At 50.2% G+C, this 18,844-nt stretch overlaps 2 protein-coding genes across 2 annotated transcripts; one reads left to right on the forward strand and one right to left on the reverse strand.

Moving 5' to 3' along the window:
* Positions 1-359: 359 nt before the first annotated feature.
* On the forward strand, positions 360-13,174 carry ASPSYDRAFT_53859 (uncharacterized protein; the record flags this gene model as incomplete). The annotated part of the gene is made up of 6 exons (XM_040848751.1): positions 360-864; positions 1,054-1,741; positions 9,250-10,665; positions 10,719-10,885; positions 11,597-12,353; positions 12,418-13,174. The coding sequence occupies 6 exons, from the start codon at positions 360-362 to the stop codon at positions 13,172-13,174; spliced, it is 4,290 nt and encodes a 1,429-aa protein (XP_040708149.1).
* Positions 13,175-14,324: 1,150 nt separating this feature from the next.
* On the reverse strand, positions 14,325-15,339 carry ASPSYDRAFT_84361 (putative mitochondrial dicarboxylate carrier protein; the record flags this gene model as incomplete). Its single annotated transcript, XM_040851336.1, has 2 exons — positions 14,325-14,373; positions 14,441-15,339. The coding sequence occupies 2 exons, from the start codon at positions 15,337-15,339 to the stop codon at positions 14,325-14,327; spliced, it is 948 nt and encodes a 315-aa protein (XP_040708150.1).
* Between the last annotated feature and the right edge of the window lie 3,505 nt (positions 15,340-18,844).

An 18,844-nucleotide genomic window follows, 5' to 3' on the forward strand; every position in this document is an offset into this window, starting at 1 on the left:
CATTCGGAGTCTGAGGCCAAGACCTCGCGGAGCCAATCAAAGGACCGCAATTTGTTGTCTGGAGATTTTGAAGCGATCATACGATCCTCATGGTTTCAGGCGTCATAAGCGAAGGTAACATTGTCATGGTAAACTATGTAAAGAGCATCTCAATCGATACTGATAAGTTGAGCCAACAGTGCAAGAAATGAGCTGCTGGCCTTGATTCATCCCGTCCCGAGTAGTTGATACCCCAGGCAGAAGCTATCCAATCTTGGCCTAGTCTCTCCAGCTGCCTTTCTCAAAGCGCCGCAACAGACAACGAACTTCCAACTCTCACGCATGCCAACACCACTCGGTCTTTGAAATCACCTCAGAAAATGTCCTATGCGGTTGAGACAAAGAAGCGCAAATTCCACCGAGTACTCGAATCCCTCACGAAGCCTTCGAACACGGAGTCCCCCAACCAAACTGCTCGCTCGGCGACCGCGACAGCTCTTGAACATGTCCCGGCTGCGAAACGGTCTCGTCTAAGTGCCCGCAATGATAGCATTCTTAATTCCGTGCGGAAGGATGTCCTCAAAATTGCGCGACCTTCTTCGCGCGCTTCTTCCGTATCCTCACTTTCTCGACCTAGCTTTGTTCCTTGGGATCGCGAGCGTTTTCTCGAGCGATTGGAGACGTTTCGACGGGTAGATCGATGGTCACCCAAGCCTGCCGCGGTGAACGAGGTGGAATGGGCTAAACGGGGTTGGATCTGTACGGATGTCGCCCGTGTTACGTGTGTGAGTGGCTGTGGCGGCTCCGTCGTTGTTAAGATTCCCGACGAACTTGACGAGCTCGATGGCTATGACGTGGATAAAATACAGGAAAGGAAGGACGTCCGTAAGTACACAGTGTGGTCGTGCAAATCTCTGATTCTAAATGGGAGTAGGTACCAAACTTGTACAGGAATACATAGGTCTTATGGCTCAAGGGCATGGGGAGAATTGCCCGTGGCGGAACAAGGGTTGTGATGGTTTGTTTTACTACCTGAAGGAACCCCTAAATATCAAGCTTACTGACTGTACTCAGCTACAATTCATCGACTACCGTTAACGAATCCTGATATTGCAATCTCTAATTTTCAAACACGCTATTCACATTTGCTTAAAATGGCCGACCAGCTGCCCGGCCCTGAGTCTATACAAGTACCGGAAGGCTTTAATGCCCAGGATATAATATCAATCCTGCCAACCGGGGCATTGGAGCCCTCTGAAGGGCACAAAGAACTCACGGAGGACGACCAACCCATTTCGGAAAACAGCCAAGAACTTGCATCTGAGCGCCCGGTTCAAAGCTTTCCGCCAATCAACGAATCGGCCTTCATTCTAGCCTTTCTGGGCTGGGATTCTATTGACGGAGCAACGAATATGGCTGGCTGCCGTGCCTGCTTCCGACGCCTTGGATTTTGGATGTACAAGCCAAAAGCAACCGAGGACACTTCTTCCCATGATCCACTAGATGCAGCCACCGAACATATGGAATACTGCCCGTGGGTTAACAGTAAAGCCCAGAGCGGTACGGGAAAGCCCTCTGGGAAACCGGAGGGCTTGCGCAGTGGATGGGAGCTTTTGGCTCAAGCACTCAAAGTGAAACATTTACGACAAACGCGATCGAATACCCCGATGGGTAGCCGAGCTGGGTCAGAGGCACCTTCTATGGATGATCCCGAAATAGACGAACCAAATGACGTTACAAAGAAAGCTAAAGACCGCGAGTGGTGGGCAAAGATTCGACGAATGAGACAGGTGTTGAATGTCAAGTCACCTAAAAGAAAGCCGGCGGCCCAGTGAACCACTTTTTTCCCTCTCAGCGCTGCATTCTTTAGATCTGGGGTTCTCATTTGCAAGCGCGGCGTTCAGGCAGTTCCAGGGTCTTTGTTACATATATCATCATCGGACTTCATTTACAGGCGTATTGAGAATTAATACATTGACTGGCCCTTTCCCTGATACCTCTCACAAAAAATCCATTTGACAGAAGGCCGTTTGTTCACTCTAGAGAAAGAAGCTTATCGGAATACGAAATAAGCCCCCGCGCCAACAGGGCTACGAGCACGAACAAGACTGTATATGACCAAATCCCATATTTCCCGTTCCAACTACGACTTTCCCAGCCTCGACCTGGACGTACCGGTACTGGCAGGAAGCTGAGGGTTTCTCCACCCACGAAGACTTTCGAGGCAATATTGGCCGGCAAACTCGTATTCCATTGAGTGTAATATCGGCCGACCAGTTTATTCAGAAGACCATCCCGGGAATGGATACGGCATACCGTCCACGAATCATCGTATATGCCCCGGACCCGAGGGTATCGTTTATCCTGATACGCCTGAAGCGTATCCCGGATTTGCACGAGCGAGGGTTGGTGAGACGGATTTCCTCGAACTAATGTTCGGAGTAACGAGGCAAGGGCGGCGGCGTCTTCAATGGCACAGTTTGCTCCTTGGCCGAAGTTCGGTGTCATCTGGTGGCAGTTGTTGTTGGCTTCGGCAGGCAGTACCCGTGACCTGGTAAGGAGGATTGACTCACCTTGTGGACGCTATCCCCGAGCAACACCATCCGGTCGTAGAACCAAGTCTTGAACAGCCCCTCTTCTAGTGCAGTCATTGAAGCGATTTGTTTATTTCTCCAAAGATCGTCAACATAGAGTTCGTGGTAGAGCCGCACGTTTTTCATTTCCCTGCAGAGTTTCTCCGCATCATCCATCGAAAACCGAGGGGCTTCCGGATAGCCGTACTTCTGGTCGAGTTTTTTGAAAATAAACCAGAAGATACGATCACCTTTGCCTTGTACCATCATCACTGCGGCTCCATCTAGGAATGCGTTGACCTGTTCTCCATCCCCAAGTCCCTTTATCCCCGACGAGACTCCGAAAACACTCGCATACTCTACCGTCATACCTAGCGATATGATATTGTTAGTCGAGTGCTCCCTTGACAAATTGGCTCTTGGGAACTATGGGGCATCTGTGCTCTGGATACTGACTCTTCTTTTCTTTATCTGATATAGACCCAAGTGTGTCTTTGTTAGCCATCCGCCACATCTCAGATCTGATCCGGCTGTGAACGCCATCAGCGCCTACAATGATGCTTCCCTGATACGCACTGCCGTCATCTGTAACTGCACAGATTCCTCCCTGGCAATGCTTTACTTCGGTCACCCTTTTCCCGGTAATAATCTTCGTCTTCTCCGGATATGATTCGTACGCGATTCGGAGGAACTCTGTCCTCGCTAAGAACGCAACTGAGTACCCAAACCTAATGAGAATAGAAGCAGGAGCATCAATAAAAGGATGGCAACCCTAAGACTTCTGGTCTTGGGGCTAGTATAAGACCTACCTCTCATGAATGTCCTGTGGATACCGGCTTTTGAGAGCAAGACCGTCTGGAAAAGTAATATGGGATATACTCATTGGCTCAGTGCATCGCTCGATTCTCTCATGGATCCCGAGCTGCTCCAGGATTCGGGCTCCATTAGGCATGATACCAATTGAGGCACCGAGATCTGGCGCTACCTCGTTTCCTTTCTCGAGGATGAGGTGCTCTATACCCGCATGGTTGAGACAGTGAGCAAGCACTAAGCCTGACACTGAGCCGCCGACGATTATAACCCGAAACTTCGAATCCTCCATGTCTATTAACCTTTTGACGTCTTCTCAAACTCCGCATATACTGATGCTGAGCCTGGTGGTGAACTCCGGCGCCCCGCGTTGACATAAACCAATAAATCCGCGATATGCAGTCTATACGTGTTTGTCTGACAAGGTAACCTTCGAGGATGTCCGGGAATAGACGAGGAAAACTCCTAAGTCCGAGAAACTGTTATTTAGCGGGGTTCTTTCAAGTTCCATCCGCAGCCTATGCCGGCCAAATTCGCAAGGCTTTTGAGGGCCTAACCCGTTTGTTACACGCACCAATGAAGGTAGCACACTGTACGGAGTACGACTCAAAGTTATTACATTCGGACATGCTTGCTTCCAAGCACTAACTTTAGCGATTCCCGATTCCCGTGAGCGGGATTTTCTCCTAACCAAGGGGATTCCAGCGTACCCTTCGGACGCCGTATGGGTGCACAAACAAACAAACACCAACGGCCTTTCATTTCCGCTTATACTGGAATTTTCCCGAATCCATTTCATGACGCTTGATACGATAGAGGCAGTAGCCGTAGCTGAGTTCAGAAGCAAAAAACACTGCCACTGTCCACAAAACAAATGGCCCAGCTATCCAGGCGAAAGCCTCCGGCCAGTAGAAATATCGCAGGGCGACGAATACTATAGTTGATATCGACCCGAGAAACCGTGTTAACCTATTTATCGCATTCTTAGCAGCAATATTTAGTAACTACCAGGCGCTAAAGAACATACCAAAGCGTGTACGATGCTCCGCGCGTATTGTTTCGATTCAACAGCTGGCAGACTTGGCCGACACTGATCAGCATCTGACATAGAATGGCACCAAAGCTATAGGCCCGAGCTGGTCCTAATTGAGCAGCCATGGAAAGCATCCCACCCAGCCATAGCGCTGTCGTGGCCACAAACACCAGCAGGGGATTTTGCATAATTAGAGGAGAATGTTGCCACTCATTCGGAGTCGCGCGAATGGCGGCATACATCACGAAGATGTTGACAAGCAGTGCCACAAAAATCACGACCCTCTCAACCCAGTCATTAGGTGGATAAACAAAGCAATACACAATTTCCCATGCAAAGTCAGCACAGAGAGCCATGATATTCAAGCAATATGTCCGATCTTTGATGGAGACATAGGTCATCATAGCATAGTGGCTGCCCCATCCAAGCCCCATGCAGAAAACGAAGATATCAGATATCCATTTGACGCTGATGTACTCAGGAGGTGGCTGGACATGAGTACTGAAGCCATCCATATTGATTGGGAACGGTATTGTCGCCAAGGTAGGTGTGTTCCAGACTGGATGTTAGGTGCAGTGCTGGCTTGTTCGAGAGATCTTTATATAGGAACTGATGTGATAAGGCAGATACAAAGTTGATGAGCCAGTTCATTTTATGTCTTTATTCTCACTTTGGACTTGTGCGTTATTTCGCTTAAAGATTGTGTTACACGCCTTCAAGCGAACAAGGGTAAGTGTGCTGTCAGACGCCGAACTCCCTGATCAGCGATGGACCCCAACTCCGAGCTGCCACGGTCGTTTTATGGCCAATAAACGTGCTATGTTGATTCCCGGTGACTCTAGGCATTTTAATGCTCGATTTGGAATTTAGCCGGGTATAGACCANCTCATCATGCCAAATCAACCACGATGGTACTGAAGAGCAGTGTAACCCCCCAAGCAGTGCTTCGACATACACATCGGCAACTGTTTCAATCACTTGGCTTGTTACCTTTGGCGGCATATATAGCAAGTGAAATTCCGTGGTGACCTGTTAATCCACGATGTAATCCTTCTGGCTCATTGCTATTCGGACTTGACAGCATCTACACGATACCTATCATGTCTGGGCTACAAACTCTTCATTTGATGCCTATTCCCTTGGCATTCACCGCTGGAATCTTCCCTGTTGTGTTCTACATGCTCCTAGATCGACTGCCTCCCGTATGGCCATCCTCGAAGAAGGCCATGATGATTGGGCCAAAACAACCGCAAGATATAACTTCATTCGAGTGTCCTTACAGTTATATACGCCAGATCTATGGGAAGTATCACTGGGCTCCTTTCATTCATAAGCTCTCACCGAGTCTCAAAGATACAAACCCAAAGAAGTATCAATGGATTCTTGAGGTTATGGACACCATTCATCTATGCCTTATGATGGTAGACGATGTGAGTCGTCAAGTCTGTTCTCTCCAGTCCCGTATAACTATACTAACACAGCTAGATATCCGATAACAGCGATTTCCGGAAAGGCAAGCCTGCAGCGCATAAAGTCTACGGTCCATCGGAAACAGCGAACAGGGCATACTACCAGGTGACACAGATCCTGAACGAGACCGTGAAACAGTGGCCAAATCTTGCGCCATTTTTGATGCAGAATCTGGAAGAAATTCTGCACGGCCAAGATCTGTCTCTCGTCTGGCGTCGTGACGGACTCAGTAGCTTACCCGCTGGGGCTGAAGAACGAATGGCGGCATATAGAGAAATGGCGTCGTTGAAGACAGGCGCTCTGTTCCGCCTCATGGGTCAATTGGTATTGGAGGATAAATCGGCAGATAAAACGCTGACCACTCTCGCGTATAACTACCCGAATTGAGACCTATGTTAACTTGGAAGCCAGGACTAATGATTTTCTTCGTGCAGATGGTGTTCACAGCTGCAGAACGACTTCAAGAACGTTTATTCCTCCGAATACGCAAAGACAAAGGGATCTCTTGCAGAAGACCTTCGGAATCATGAATTTTCGTTCCCTATCATCGTTGCACTAGAGGCTCCTGGGGGAGAATGGGTTGCGAGAGCTCTGGAATCGAGGTCACCTCGGAACATACGCAAAGCACTCGAGGTGATACAGAGCGAAAGTGTCAGGAACGCCTGTTTTACTGAGCTCAAGTTTTCTAGCGCCTCTGTTCAGGACTGGATCGCTATTTGGGGCCGTGATGAGAAAATGAACTTGAAGAGTCAGAAGAAGTGATTGCGTTCTAGCATACATTTTGACAGTTTCAACAACTATGTCTCATACCATTTATGTCTGCGGTGTGTTCTTATTTATTTATTTTATAGAGTGGGCGAACGGCATAAAGGAGCAGCTTTGTTTCTCGTCACTTTGGGTTCCTTCTAGAGTTTCCGGTTGCTTCCAAGCTGCTTTATTATCTAGGAAAATATAGGCTATTCCAACACCGAGTTTTATTTTTTTTTTTTTTTTTTGTCAGCGCTAACTGCAATGGACTCTCAGTGTTGGATTGACCACGCTTAATGTAACCATTTTCAATGCTGCCTCCGGAAACCATAGCAAGGGAGTGTCACAGGAATCTCGGATTCGCCTGCATCAGGTCCAGCAATGGCCTCGAGAACCGCCGAGAGCCCTCCTGGAGCCTCGTCTAGGTACCCGGCCACCCTGTTGGCAGTCCCAACATCACATACATATTGTGCTACTGAGTACGTTTTCTCGCATAATTCATAACTCATAGTGGGTTTCACCCTGGTACGACTTGTAATGCAAGTCTACCCAGCAATGCAAGTGCCTGCCTGCCTCTGCACCCACTTCGGCACTATGTGGCGTTTGAACATCTTCGGGTCTTCGGTGGTATTACTTACCCATTACGATTGCGCGCAGGGCCTCGCGTCCCCGAAGTCCCCGAGGACAGTTACTAGGGCAGCTGATAGTAAACCCGACGTCGAGTACGTCGGAAGCACTATTCGCGCCCTGCTGAACCTAGATTCCATATATCGTCGCTGGATCCAATTCGATGTACTGCCACGGGGACAAGGCTGTGCGAAATCCCACTGCATTGTGAGATATGCCCGTGCTTGCCGATAGAGTGTCGACCTCTGCATGGCTGGCTGAGAATTCTTCTGGGGGTAATCTGTGCCGATTTCCCTGAAGACTCACATCACCTTCAGCAACCATTTCCACTCGCCGAGTCCCTTTCTTGTCTCTGTTTATCCCTATCTGTCTGCTCCGTACCGACACTCCGTATATGGTTAAATGTTTCCCAGTTACTTGAGAGCCATGTCGTTCCAAATGCCTTCTTAAGGCACAGTGATGTCGCTAGACACAAGTCTTATCACGCTCGGGGTGTCCTGATACGAAAAACTATGTAGATTCCCTTGTCGGAGGGTCTTTCTACTGTTCTGATGAGTCTGCAGTTTGTATCATGTTTTTGCGATGGACACCATGGAATAACCCAATCTCATGTGCACACCATAATACTTTATCCTGGCGAAGTAATCGGTAGGCAGACGTTGTCGAGATCGCTTCCTCATTCATACCCAAGGGATATGCTAATGTAGGCATACGTACGTTTTCGCTTACAAGCGTTGGGTTACCTGGAGGAGGGCTGGATCTAGAGAGGCCACTACAGCAGAGGCGCAAACTCCCAAGCACCAGTCTCTTGGGCCAAGATGCTGCTCATTATCTCCAGGCCAGCGGCTTTAACTGGCAGATCCGGCAAACTCATCGGTCCTGGGTTACACAATTTGCCAACAGCAAGAACGGTTTGCCCCAGGGCTGGTTTAGATGTGATCAACCCCGGTATTCCTAAAACTGCCGGGACAGCTCAAGCGACGGTCGCCACAGATCCTGAATCTGAGTTTCCTGTCTTCATATTCTCAGTGGTGCACTATTCCGCTGAAGTGTTTCACATCTGGCGCTCCATGTTATCGGATGATGTTCAGGAAAAGTGGACATAACCTCGGGTGCGCGTTCTGCAGCACCTGGTCTATCTCATACGCGAATGAATGGTAAAACTAGGCCCTTATTTCCCACGTACCATCAAAGCCGTATCTCACAACGGCGTAGAAGAGTAGAGGAGGACGGAGCTCGACAAAAACACAAGAAAGAGTGTAGGCTGATCGACTTCCGGATGCGGCAAGGGGAAACATGGTTGATCCCCAAGCTCAACCAACGAATCCAACCTTGCCCAGTCATCGCGTACTCTGCAGATTCCTTGGTCTCTGTTCATCTATTCCATCCTCTCGCGACTTCGACTTCGTGTGGTTTGGCAAGTCATGGGCTTTCGTCCACCATGGCAGATGAAAACCAGCCGGACCGCCGAGTGAGTGGAGGCGCCATGTATGACGCCGCACGGGACAGCTGGGACGACCATCACGTCCAACAGCCGCCTCCTCATCCTCCGCAGCAAACCCAGCATCCTCTGGTGAAAGACCACTTGAATGAGATCTCCCCCTCGGTACGTTGCGCTGTCCTGTCCGTGATACACTCGCCAGTGATGAAGTATTCTCAACTTCTACGAGAATTGCCTCAGAACACAATGCAGCCAAAACTTCCCTCGAGAAGCAAAGGTTCTGTTGTTTGATCTGTCACTTCCAGCTCAATTGCCGCTTTAATGGATAATTCACTAATCTACCGTTCTGGGCGTCTTGCATAGCTTCCCAATGATCCCCACTTAACACAAAGACCGGAGCTACAAAACTTGGCCTCCACTTCTCCCTCGGACCAACCTCAGCTACCCGCCTTACCACCCGAAAGACCAGAGATACAATCCAAAGAGTACGAAATTGATCGACAACCACCTCGTCCAGAAGAGAAATTCAAAGCACGTCCTGTCACCGAGGCCATGGACTCACCCCCTAGCTTGGAAGGCTCCAGGCCTGTTGACACCCTAGCGGAGAAATCTGAAGCTGGAGACACCCCCGGCGCAACAGCCAACGACTACAATGGCTCGCCTATCGACAAGAAAAGAAAAATGGCAGAGGGAGAAGATAAATCACAAGCTGCAACAGAACGAAGCGGCCCTAAGCGCAAGCGAGTCCAAGAAAGACACCAGAAGCTGCGAAACCCCGGCCGAACTGCGCCTTCCGCATATTCGCGACGCGACGCAGATGAAAATTCGCGCGCAGCACCTCGAAATGAACCCACAAATCGATCACCTTCTCCTGCTTTACCTCCCCGTCGCTCACCTACCCCCGAAGCGCAGGCACGACAGCGGAAACGGCCTGGTGGTGGTGCGCGTCGGGGTCTCATGGACCCAGAAACCGTTCGCAGGAAACAAGAAGAACAGGAGCGTGCTCGGGAAGATGACGCCATGCGCTACTCTCAGGGCCGAGGCGTGACGGATATTGTTCGACAACATTACAATGCTGTGCCCCAGCGCGGCAGAGAGTGGCGGAAAACTGAGAGCAAAATCAAGGGTTTGCGTAGCTTCAACAATTGGGTCAAAAGCAGCCTTATTCAGAAATTCTCCCCCGACGAGGAGTTTGCTGCTCGGGCTCTCGACATCAAGGACTGGGCAAGTGACGCAGCGCCACCGCCCATGGAGGAGAAACGGCTGCTGGTGATTGACTTGGGCTGTGGTAAAGGCGGAGATTTGGGTAAATGGCAGCTAGCGCCTCAGCCGATTGATCTATATGTTGGTCTCGACCCTGCCGATATCTCTATCTCGCAAGCGCGTGACCGTTACGGCTCCATGAGAGCGGGGCGTGGACCCCGTAACCGTCGTGGCCCGCTTTTCCACGGGGAATTCGCAACCAAAGATTGCTTCGGCGAACCTTTGAGCGATGTCCCGATTGTGCAGCAAGTCGGGATCGAAGATAACGTCGGGCCTGGGGGTTCTCTGATGAGCTCGCGATGGGGTGGCGGTGGATTCGACGTCGTCGTATCCATGTTCGCGATTCACTATGCTTTTGAGAGCGAGGAAAAGACAAGGCAGATGCTACGCAATGTGGCTGGTTGCCTGAAGAAGGGTGGCCGGTTCCTCGGAGTGTGCCCGAATTCGGATGTCATCAGTGCGCAAGTCGCCAAATTCCATGAAAAGCGGAAGGAAAGTGAAGCCTCCAAGAAGAAGGAAGACGCAGAGCCCGAAGATGGTGAAGTTGAAGACGATGATAAGAGAGCCGAATGGGGGAACTCCATCTACCGCGTCCGCTTCCCTGGTGCTACTCCTGAAGATGGAATCTTTCGACCTCCTTTTGGGTGGAAGTACAGTTACTTCATGGAAGAAGCCGTCGAGGAGATCCCCGAGTATGTTGTGCCTTGGGAAGCCTTTCGAGCGTAAGTGCCTGCGTCCCTCTTAATACTACCCTTTCTAACACGTCGCTCTGCAGATTGACCGAGGACTACAATCTCGAGCTTCAATATCGGAAGCCGTTCCTTGACGTGTGGCGGGACGAAAAGGATGACTCGGAACTTGGGCCGTTGAGTGAGCGTATGGGAGTTCGTGATAGGGCCACTGGCGATCTGCTGATGACAGAGGAGGAGAAGGAAGCAGCAAGTAAGTATCGCCCTCGATAACTGGATATGCATATGCTGACTAGATAGGCTTCTACCATGCATTCTGCTTCTACAAAGTCTAGTAGACATTGCTTCACTTCACAAACTTGTACATTGCTGCCATTACTTCGACTGTACGGTGATCCCACCATAACTCATAATTTTCCATTTAACTCAATCTGAGAGAAAAAAATATTACGTCCTTTAGCCCTCAAAATTCAGTAGTTGGAAAAGCCTGTCGCGTTTGTTATCGATGCTTTAAAGTTGCAGCGAAACAAAGTTCGTGCCTCATATTTAAGCCTTGCATTTCAGGTATCGAAATGCCGAAAGCAGTCATAAATTAAGTATCCCGCCCGAACAGGCCTAGCGCTATCGCGTCGCGCCCCAAGACAAGAAGCAATTCATAAAGGAACCCGACCCATCGATCACTTTCTATCCACGAATAAAGCCGCCTCGCCAACGCCGCTCACCCATTGAACCTACGGAGATCAAAGCGCGAAGGCACACCTGCAGTCCTAAATACAGCAACACAGAATAGAAACAACAAACCGACGGGCAAANTTCTATCCACGAATAAAGCCGCCTCGCCAACGCCGCTCACCCATTGAACCTACGGAGATCAAAGCGCGAAGGCACACCTGCAGTCCTAAATACAGGAACACAGAATAGAAACAACAAACCGACGGGCAAAAAAAGATGATCTCCACCCCAGGCCCCTCACGCGCGCCGCCATCATCCAGCTCCAGACACAGGAACCGAGACCGGGTCCGCGGAGGGACAGAAACAGGCACCCCGCGCCGCGCAGGAACCCCGCCGCTCCCAACGTACGAGCCGCCCATCGGACAGCTCAACGAAGCCGGCCAACAGGCGCTACTCAACCTTCTGCGCGCGCAGGGACTGCGGCAACTCAAGACGCATCTCCAGCATGTTGAGGTGAAGCTTACGGACTCGGCGGGTGAGATTAATGAGAAGTTGACGGATGCAAGGGAGAAGGCAAGGAAGCGGAGGGAGAGGCAGAGGGAGCGGGACGCGGGTCGGTCTATGACAGAGGCTGGTGACGGAGAAGGAGGGGAAGGGAATTTGGATGATGGGGGCGCGGCTTCGGAGGAGACTTCGCGGCTGAAGGGGCTTGAGGAGAGTGTTGAGGCTCTGACGGGGAGGCTGGATGCCAGTATGCGGCGGGCAATTGATTCGGAGACTAGGGTTGATGGGCTAGGGGAGATTTTGGGTGCGTTGCAGAATGAGATTGATGCGAATGTGAATACGGGCAATCGAAGGCAGAGGGCGCGGCGACGGACGAGGCGTGGTGCTCGTGAGGAAGAAGAGGAGGAGGAGGGTGATGAGGGGGACTTGTATGAGGCTACACCTGAACCGGAGGTGGATCGGGAGGAGATTTCGTTGAAACGGAAGCTTGAGGAAAGAATGGATGAGGAACAAGCAAAGTGGGAAAACCTGACATTGACAGAGCGGTTCGTCTCCAGCTACCTACTCACATACCCAAGATTCCATATGCTGACAAGTCTGCATGAACAGCTACTCCGAAAACAACGACTACAAGGGCTTCTACCGCATCATTCACGACTCCAAACACCCCAACGACGCCATCCCTCCTCTCCCACACCCTTCAACCTGGTTCGCTCACCTAGAAGACACCAACGCCACTACAAGATCACCAACCGCCGCGTCTTCACGAAACACCCGGCAACGACGTACTCGCGCCAGTTCATCCACAAGTGCAGACTCCGACGACCTCGCCATTGAACGCGAACGTATCTCACTCAAATGCCCACTCACCCTTCTCCCCTTCCGTGACCCTGTCACCAGCACCAAATGCCCTCATAGCTTCGAACGCGAGGCAATAACCTCAATGATCAGCCAGAGCCCCATGACTGCCCCATCTCAATCATCCTCGTCCGGCCGGGGAGGTCGTAGAATCCGCGCCGTGAAATGCCCAGTCTGCTCAGAGATTCTAACAAACAATGACCTCCGCGATGACCCTGTCCTAGTACGACGCGTGCGTCGCGCCGAAACAGCCCTGAGACGGGAACGCGAGGATGAAGACGAAGCCGAACTGGGTCTTTCAGGAAGGCGAAAGCTTCGACAGAGCGGGATTACAGTTGGTAGTGACGACGATGATAGTGACGATGGTGGCAATGGCCGTGGGGATACAATGGACATTGACCAGGTCCGGATCAAGCAGGAGAGGGCGATGTCGCGTGATGTCACTGAGACCGAGGACCGTGGAAGCGAGACGCAGGATTCAGGTATGGACGAATATGAAGACGAGTAGTACGGCAACCGAACTGTATATAGGCCTCTCTACTACTAATCGAGAATACTTACTTGGGTCTATCCGCTATCATCCATATCTATGTATCTGCCTCGGCCCATCTTAAGGTTCCCAGGAAGGACCGGGTTCCTGAGTGGCCCGGGTCGTCCCTGCCCCATCCCAACCCGCATGCCCATCGCTCCTGCCAATCTGCGCCGGACGTATTATGGGAAGGTGCGCATCGTAGCCCGAGCCCTGAGGAAGGTGCTATCTTTGAGCGTTTAGTATCAAGGAGGAAAGAACCTTACAGGTGCGGTGGAACTTTAAATCTCGAGTGCATACTAGGCTCCGAATCATAAACACATCTGTGAATTTGCTTACTGTGTACCTAAGTTGGCAGCACTCTATCCCAGTTTATGGGGAATCTATTCTAGTGGCTTCTCTTATATTACCCTTTTCTATTTATTGATCAGCGTTTCGGCTTAGAGTAGCCTGTTACGTTCCAATAAGCCATGTTTTATAACCAGTGCCAAGCATCGCTAGGCCTGCGGTTTCTTCATTTTGGTCTTAACTACCATTACATACATCCCGCTAGTACAAACACGTCTCATCAGTGGTATTCGTGTTTTGAGCCCTTGCTCTTTGTGGGTATAGCTGAATGCGTAACACAGGAATCAAACAGTTGATGAAGACAGACAAAAGAGGATAAGTGCAATCATCCCACGCACATCCTTCGAAAACATGGAAACAAACACTTATTAGAAGACACTCCAATCATTACACCGAACCCAAATGATAGAAAAGGTAGGGGTATTCAGTAACAGTAAGGAGGCTTTTCAACCTTAAGCGATGATCCGCTGTTCCGCAAGGTCGCTTCATGATGCTCAAATCACTATGCTGCTGCGGGAGACGTGGCAAGTAAGTGATCGAACGTATTTCTTCTAAAAAACTTTGGAAACAGATCCATCAGGCTAGTTCCGACTGTGACGACTCGTGCGCGTTCTGACATTTGATGTCCCATTGAGGGACTGTTCGATAAAGATTCGATAAAGACCGAAAGTTCGCTGTAAAAATACGGGAATTTCAGTTCCCAATGTAATCGCAGAGAAAACAAGTGTCCTGGCTAGTTGATGGCCAGTTCACGAAGATTCCCTCAGCCGCATTGATCCATTTATTTAGTGAGGAGGTTAAGGTAGTCCGCGACGATAAGCGTTACCATACTAGAAGTGGAGCGGTGGGTCAGCGATAACAGGAAAAACAAAGTATGCACGGAGTGGGGAGACTAACGCATGGGGTGCGATCCGCACATAGTATGTGCCGAAGCCGCGATAGAACCTCAGCCAGCCTTCTTCTTGAACAACTTTGCGAGCACAATCAAGCATACCCTTGTATGGCACTTGCCCCGTCTTCGGGTCTCTTTGTTGTTTTTGCAGACGAGTTTTGACAAAATCAAATGGAAGCGAGAGGAAACTAGCGAAGAAACCAGCGATCGCAGAAGCGGCAAACGTCTGGTTCTGAACTGAAAGATTTGTCCGAGCCTTCAATTGGGTCTTGGACTCGGCGAAGAACGCTAATTGACCGAGGTTCAGGGACATAGCACGCACGACGGTTGGCAACGCGCCAGCCCATAGGGCAGTCACGCCTTCGGCTTTGGAAATGCGCGCCAGCGCATCAATGACGGAGCGATAGTTAGCCCGCGCCTCAGGAGGCTTCAGGCCGTCTGACTGCATTCTTACTAGTGCCAGGTCCGCCGGGTTCCCGACCATAGCGGCAATGCCACCGGCTGTCAGGCCTGCACCGGCGCGCTCTGCGAAAGTCACTTTTCGGTTGGCTGCCTCAGCCCTCTTGTTGAGAGATGTAATGAAAGTGTCGAAGAAGCCCAGGCGGGCAGTGGTATAGACCGCTTGGCGCAGGAGGCCGGCTGATAGACCAGTGTAAAGGTCAAGAACCTTTCCGGAAGCGATAATGTCACGCGCAACACCAAAGGCCGAAGGACGAGGTCCAGTGCGCACACCCTCGCCAGCGAGCTGCAAGCGCACCTTAATCATATCAATGGGCTGAATGACGGCGGTGGCCGTCATACCGGCCAAACCGCCATTAACGAAGGGAAGAGCTGCACGAGTGTAGGGTTGGTGCAGGAAATCGACGGTTGGTTGCGTCGATTCTTTAGTAGTGGATGCCGCCATATTGGTGAGAAAGAAGGTTCCGCACCAGGCCTTGGAGAAATTAGCTAGTTGTATTGACACAAGCGAAGAATAGTAGCGAAAGAAAACGAAAGTGGTGTATGCTGTCGGAAGAGCAGGAAGAAGAACAAAAAGAGCATCCACTGACCGATGATATAAAGCGAAGGAAAAGCGGGAGCTGACGAAGTCAAAGCCGTTAGTACACTGCAGATGGCAATTGCTGATGACACGTTATGGACTGAGGGAAAGAGTGGTGCGTGTGACGGAAATGACGTTAAGACAGGAGGCGAGAGGGGAAGGACGGGAATATACCTCGATACTTTATAGCTAGGAGGGAACCGGGAAACAAGATTCGGGCAACCAGGAACTGCCCCGTGGACAATGAATCGGAAATGAGGAGTAAAAGAGGAGAGGCGGAGGACAAGAAGATAAAACGGAGGAGATGAGGAGTTGTTCCAAGGTTGAAGACTCCGTCAGATGATTGACGAGGATCAGATGCGGGGAGGACAGCAGAAGCCTATCAATCACAGTGGACGCTTTCAAATCAGGAAGGACAAAATGTGCCTAGTCAAAGCGAAGCAGACAATCTTCCGACGGCGTTTTATAATTGAATTTTTTCTTATGATTTGTTTGCAAGAACCGAGACTGGTTTCCGGGATGCGCACGGGGTATAGTCCAGTATAAGTAGCCCAGGATCTGTCCAGGTGGAACAGCATTATTTTTTTTCCAGCTAATACTAATTCCCATACTATTGGTTTCGGTCTATACTTGATTTTGCTAGCTTAGACGTTGCGATCCTCGCTAGAATGTCCCCACTGGTCCCTACTATCGGCGTTATACAAGAAATGTGGATGAGGATTTTGGCAGCAGATGGGGATGCGGGGGATGCTGTCCAAGCTGTCGGCTTGCATTAGTCCTGTATTTCTTTTTCGAAGCAGCAGTCCCTCCCTGACTTTCGCTGGAGTTTAACAACTAGTACTCAAAATTTCTTCGAATTCAGCACTTGAGTCAATGACTTGTATCATTCGCATCTTTTGATGTCTCTATGTCTTCATCATCAACGTCATCGAATGGTAATATACGAGTAATAATACTGGTATTATACCAGCAGTGCTACTGTGGATACCGCACTAGCCGCACTGGGACGGGTCGAACACGCGGGAAACCGTCAGGCCGTCAGCCGTCGCTCTTTCCCGATCCCCCGGGCACGACATCAACCATATCAAAATACGTGTTATTTAAGTTGCCGAGCTACGATGGCAGTTGTTGCATTGATTTCATCGCTCCGTTGTCAATATTGAGCACAATTTTCTTCTTCGTAATCCGGCAGTATGTTCTAAACGACCGATGCATGCCAGTTACCGTGCCGCCAGTCCGACTATCCGAGGATAGATCCAGAAGTTGATCCCGCCCTACCTTGCTGCAGCGCTGAGAATCATCTTCTCCCTGATTAGTCTCTCCCGGAGTACCGTCTTCCAGCCCCATGGCGGTCCAGATCGGTTATTCCTCTTAGCTCCCGCAGTCCCTTTCCCCCGTTCCTGGTCAATCTTCCGTTCCCCCATCCCCACCAGAGCTCCGTGTTCTGGGCAGCATTCCTCCGCCATTCGGATGCTGTTTCTATTGAACGGTCGGCCGATAAGTGTCGGTCTCATGGCATCTGGTGTCGGTGACCAAAGCTAGGCCGCCTGTCAATTTATTGTGCAGGCATCTATACATAGTCCCGGTGAATACAAAGTATGGCAGCAAATACCAAGGCGCTTGAAATGCCTCACTTCCCTCAGTTCGACACGGACATCTACCATGCAATAAAACACTTAGACCTTTTGAACTATCTCATCTGTCCATCCGATATTCATCTCGCCCCGGTGTCCCTATCTCATGGACAACAGTGCTCCGTCTCCGATGCTCGGCGGAATCGGCACTTACATCCACCACGATCATGATATCAAAACAACGATCAGAATACAAAAAGGGTTACCCTCGGGCATCGAAGGTTCATCAAGTACGGAAAACACGGATACCCTAGCCACGTTCCATCAGCGAGACCCGTCATGGGCTGCCGGACGAGTTATTCTCCGGGGTACGGATGGACCAGCGGGACCTCATGATGGGGCCGGGTCGAGATAGTCAAGGTCCTGTGGACTGTAGTAGGCTAACTATCGCATCATGTCATGGCATGGAATTGAGTTCCATTCACCCCACATCCCAACAAGGGAAAAAGAAAAATGGGCAGGGTATGGCGGGCGTATGGCAATGCGGAATGGGTGCCGCCGGCCGCGGCTTCACTCCCCGGCAAACGCCCAATCCACCGCGGCATTAGATATCGGGGCTCACTGCACTACCAACACCACAATTCACAGGCTTGATACCAATGCCATCAAATGCATTCGGGACCAGCCCGGGAACCCCAGCGGAAAAGAACGAGAGGCCGGACGGGAACTCGGCACAAGTGTCAGTTGCTTCCTACTACTAGTAGTCGCTAGCACCTTTGTAGAAGTAGCCTACGAATGAAGGTGATCAAGCCACATCGCCATAGTATTCAATGAAATCTAGGTTCCAAGATAACTAACCAACCATATTTTGCTACTTGGGTATAAATGCATTTATCATGTTATTGGGATTAGTATCCATCCGGAGATCTAAAGTCCTAAGGTACGCTGTTGAGCTGAGGCCCGACCAGTCCCAGTGAAGTGCACTAGTACTGTTTGTGCTTTCGGTGAGTGTGATGTCGCCCTGAATAGTATAGTAACGGAGGAGTGTAGTCCTTCCTCTTTCCTATATATTTGACGGCACTGTAAACCTTTCTCTTAAGTTCAAGCATTTATCACACCCTACAAGAGATACGAAATTACTCCCTTCTCGAGCACTTACCTGGTCCTTGGTCGAAGGAAGGAAAATTAGGTCGGCCATTTTATGCTTGTTTCACCCCACCAGACACTACAGCATAATATCTTTTTACCATGTGCTCCGGGTCAAGTCAGCAAGACTCCCAAGGTTGGGGGTGTGTGTGCAAAGGCCCATTTCAATACCGAGTGCTTTTCCCCTAGCGCTCCACCTTTGGCACCTTCGTTTTCAAGTGGGAAGAAGTTGTTTCCAGCAATAGGGGACCCGGAAAATTATCCGCCCCAGCGGCAAGTCAGCACGGCTCCGAGTCTTTGGCTGAGAGTCTACTAGTTGTTCAGGTGGAAAGGAACACGATGATTTGGGAATAATCATTGGATTGTCTCATCTAACATCTACTGACTATTCATCGCAGAGCCAAAAGGCATTGCCAAGTTGTATCATTCCCGACTCCCGACGAGGAGAGCGAAGCACAGACCCAATTATATGAAAACGCAGCACGCCATGCAATATTGGAAAAAAGGTTAAGACAGAAAGGAAAAGAACATCATGGGAATAAATTGAAAAAGAAAATGGAGAAAAGAAAATATAAGGGAAAAAGAGACAAGGAAAAAACAAAGGAAATCCGTTTTTTTTTTCTTCATCCAGTCATGCAGAGACGGTCCAT

Source organism: Aspergillus sydowii (genome assembly GCF_001890705.1).
Source record: "Aspergillus sydowii CBS 593.65 unplaced genomic scaffold ASPSYscaffold_1, whole genome shotgun sequence".
NCBI lineage: Eukaryota > Fungi > Ascomycota > Eurotiomycetes > Eurotiales > Aspergillaceae > Aspergillus > Aspergillus sydowii.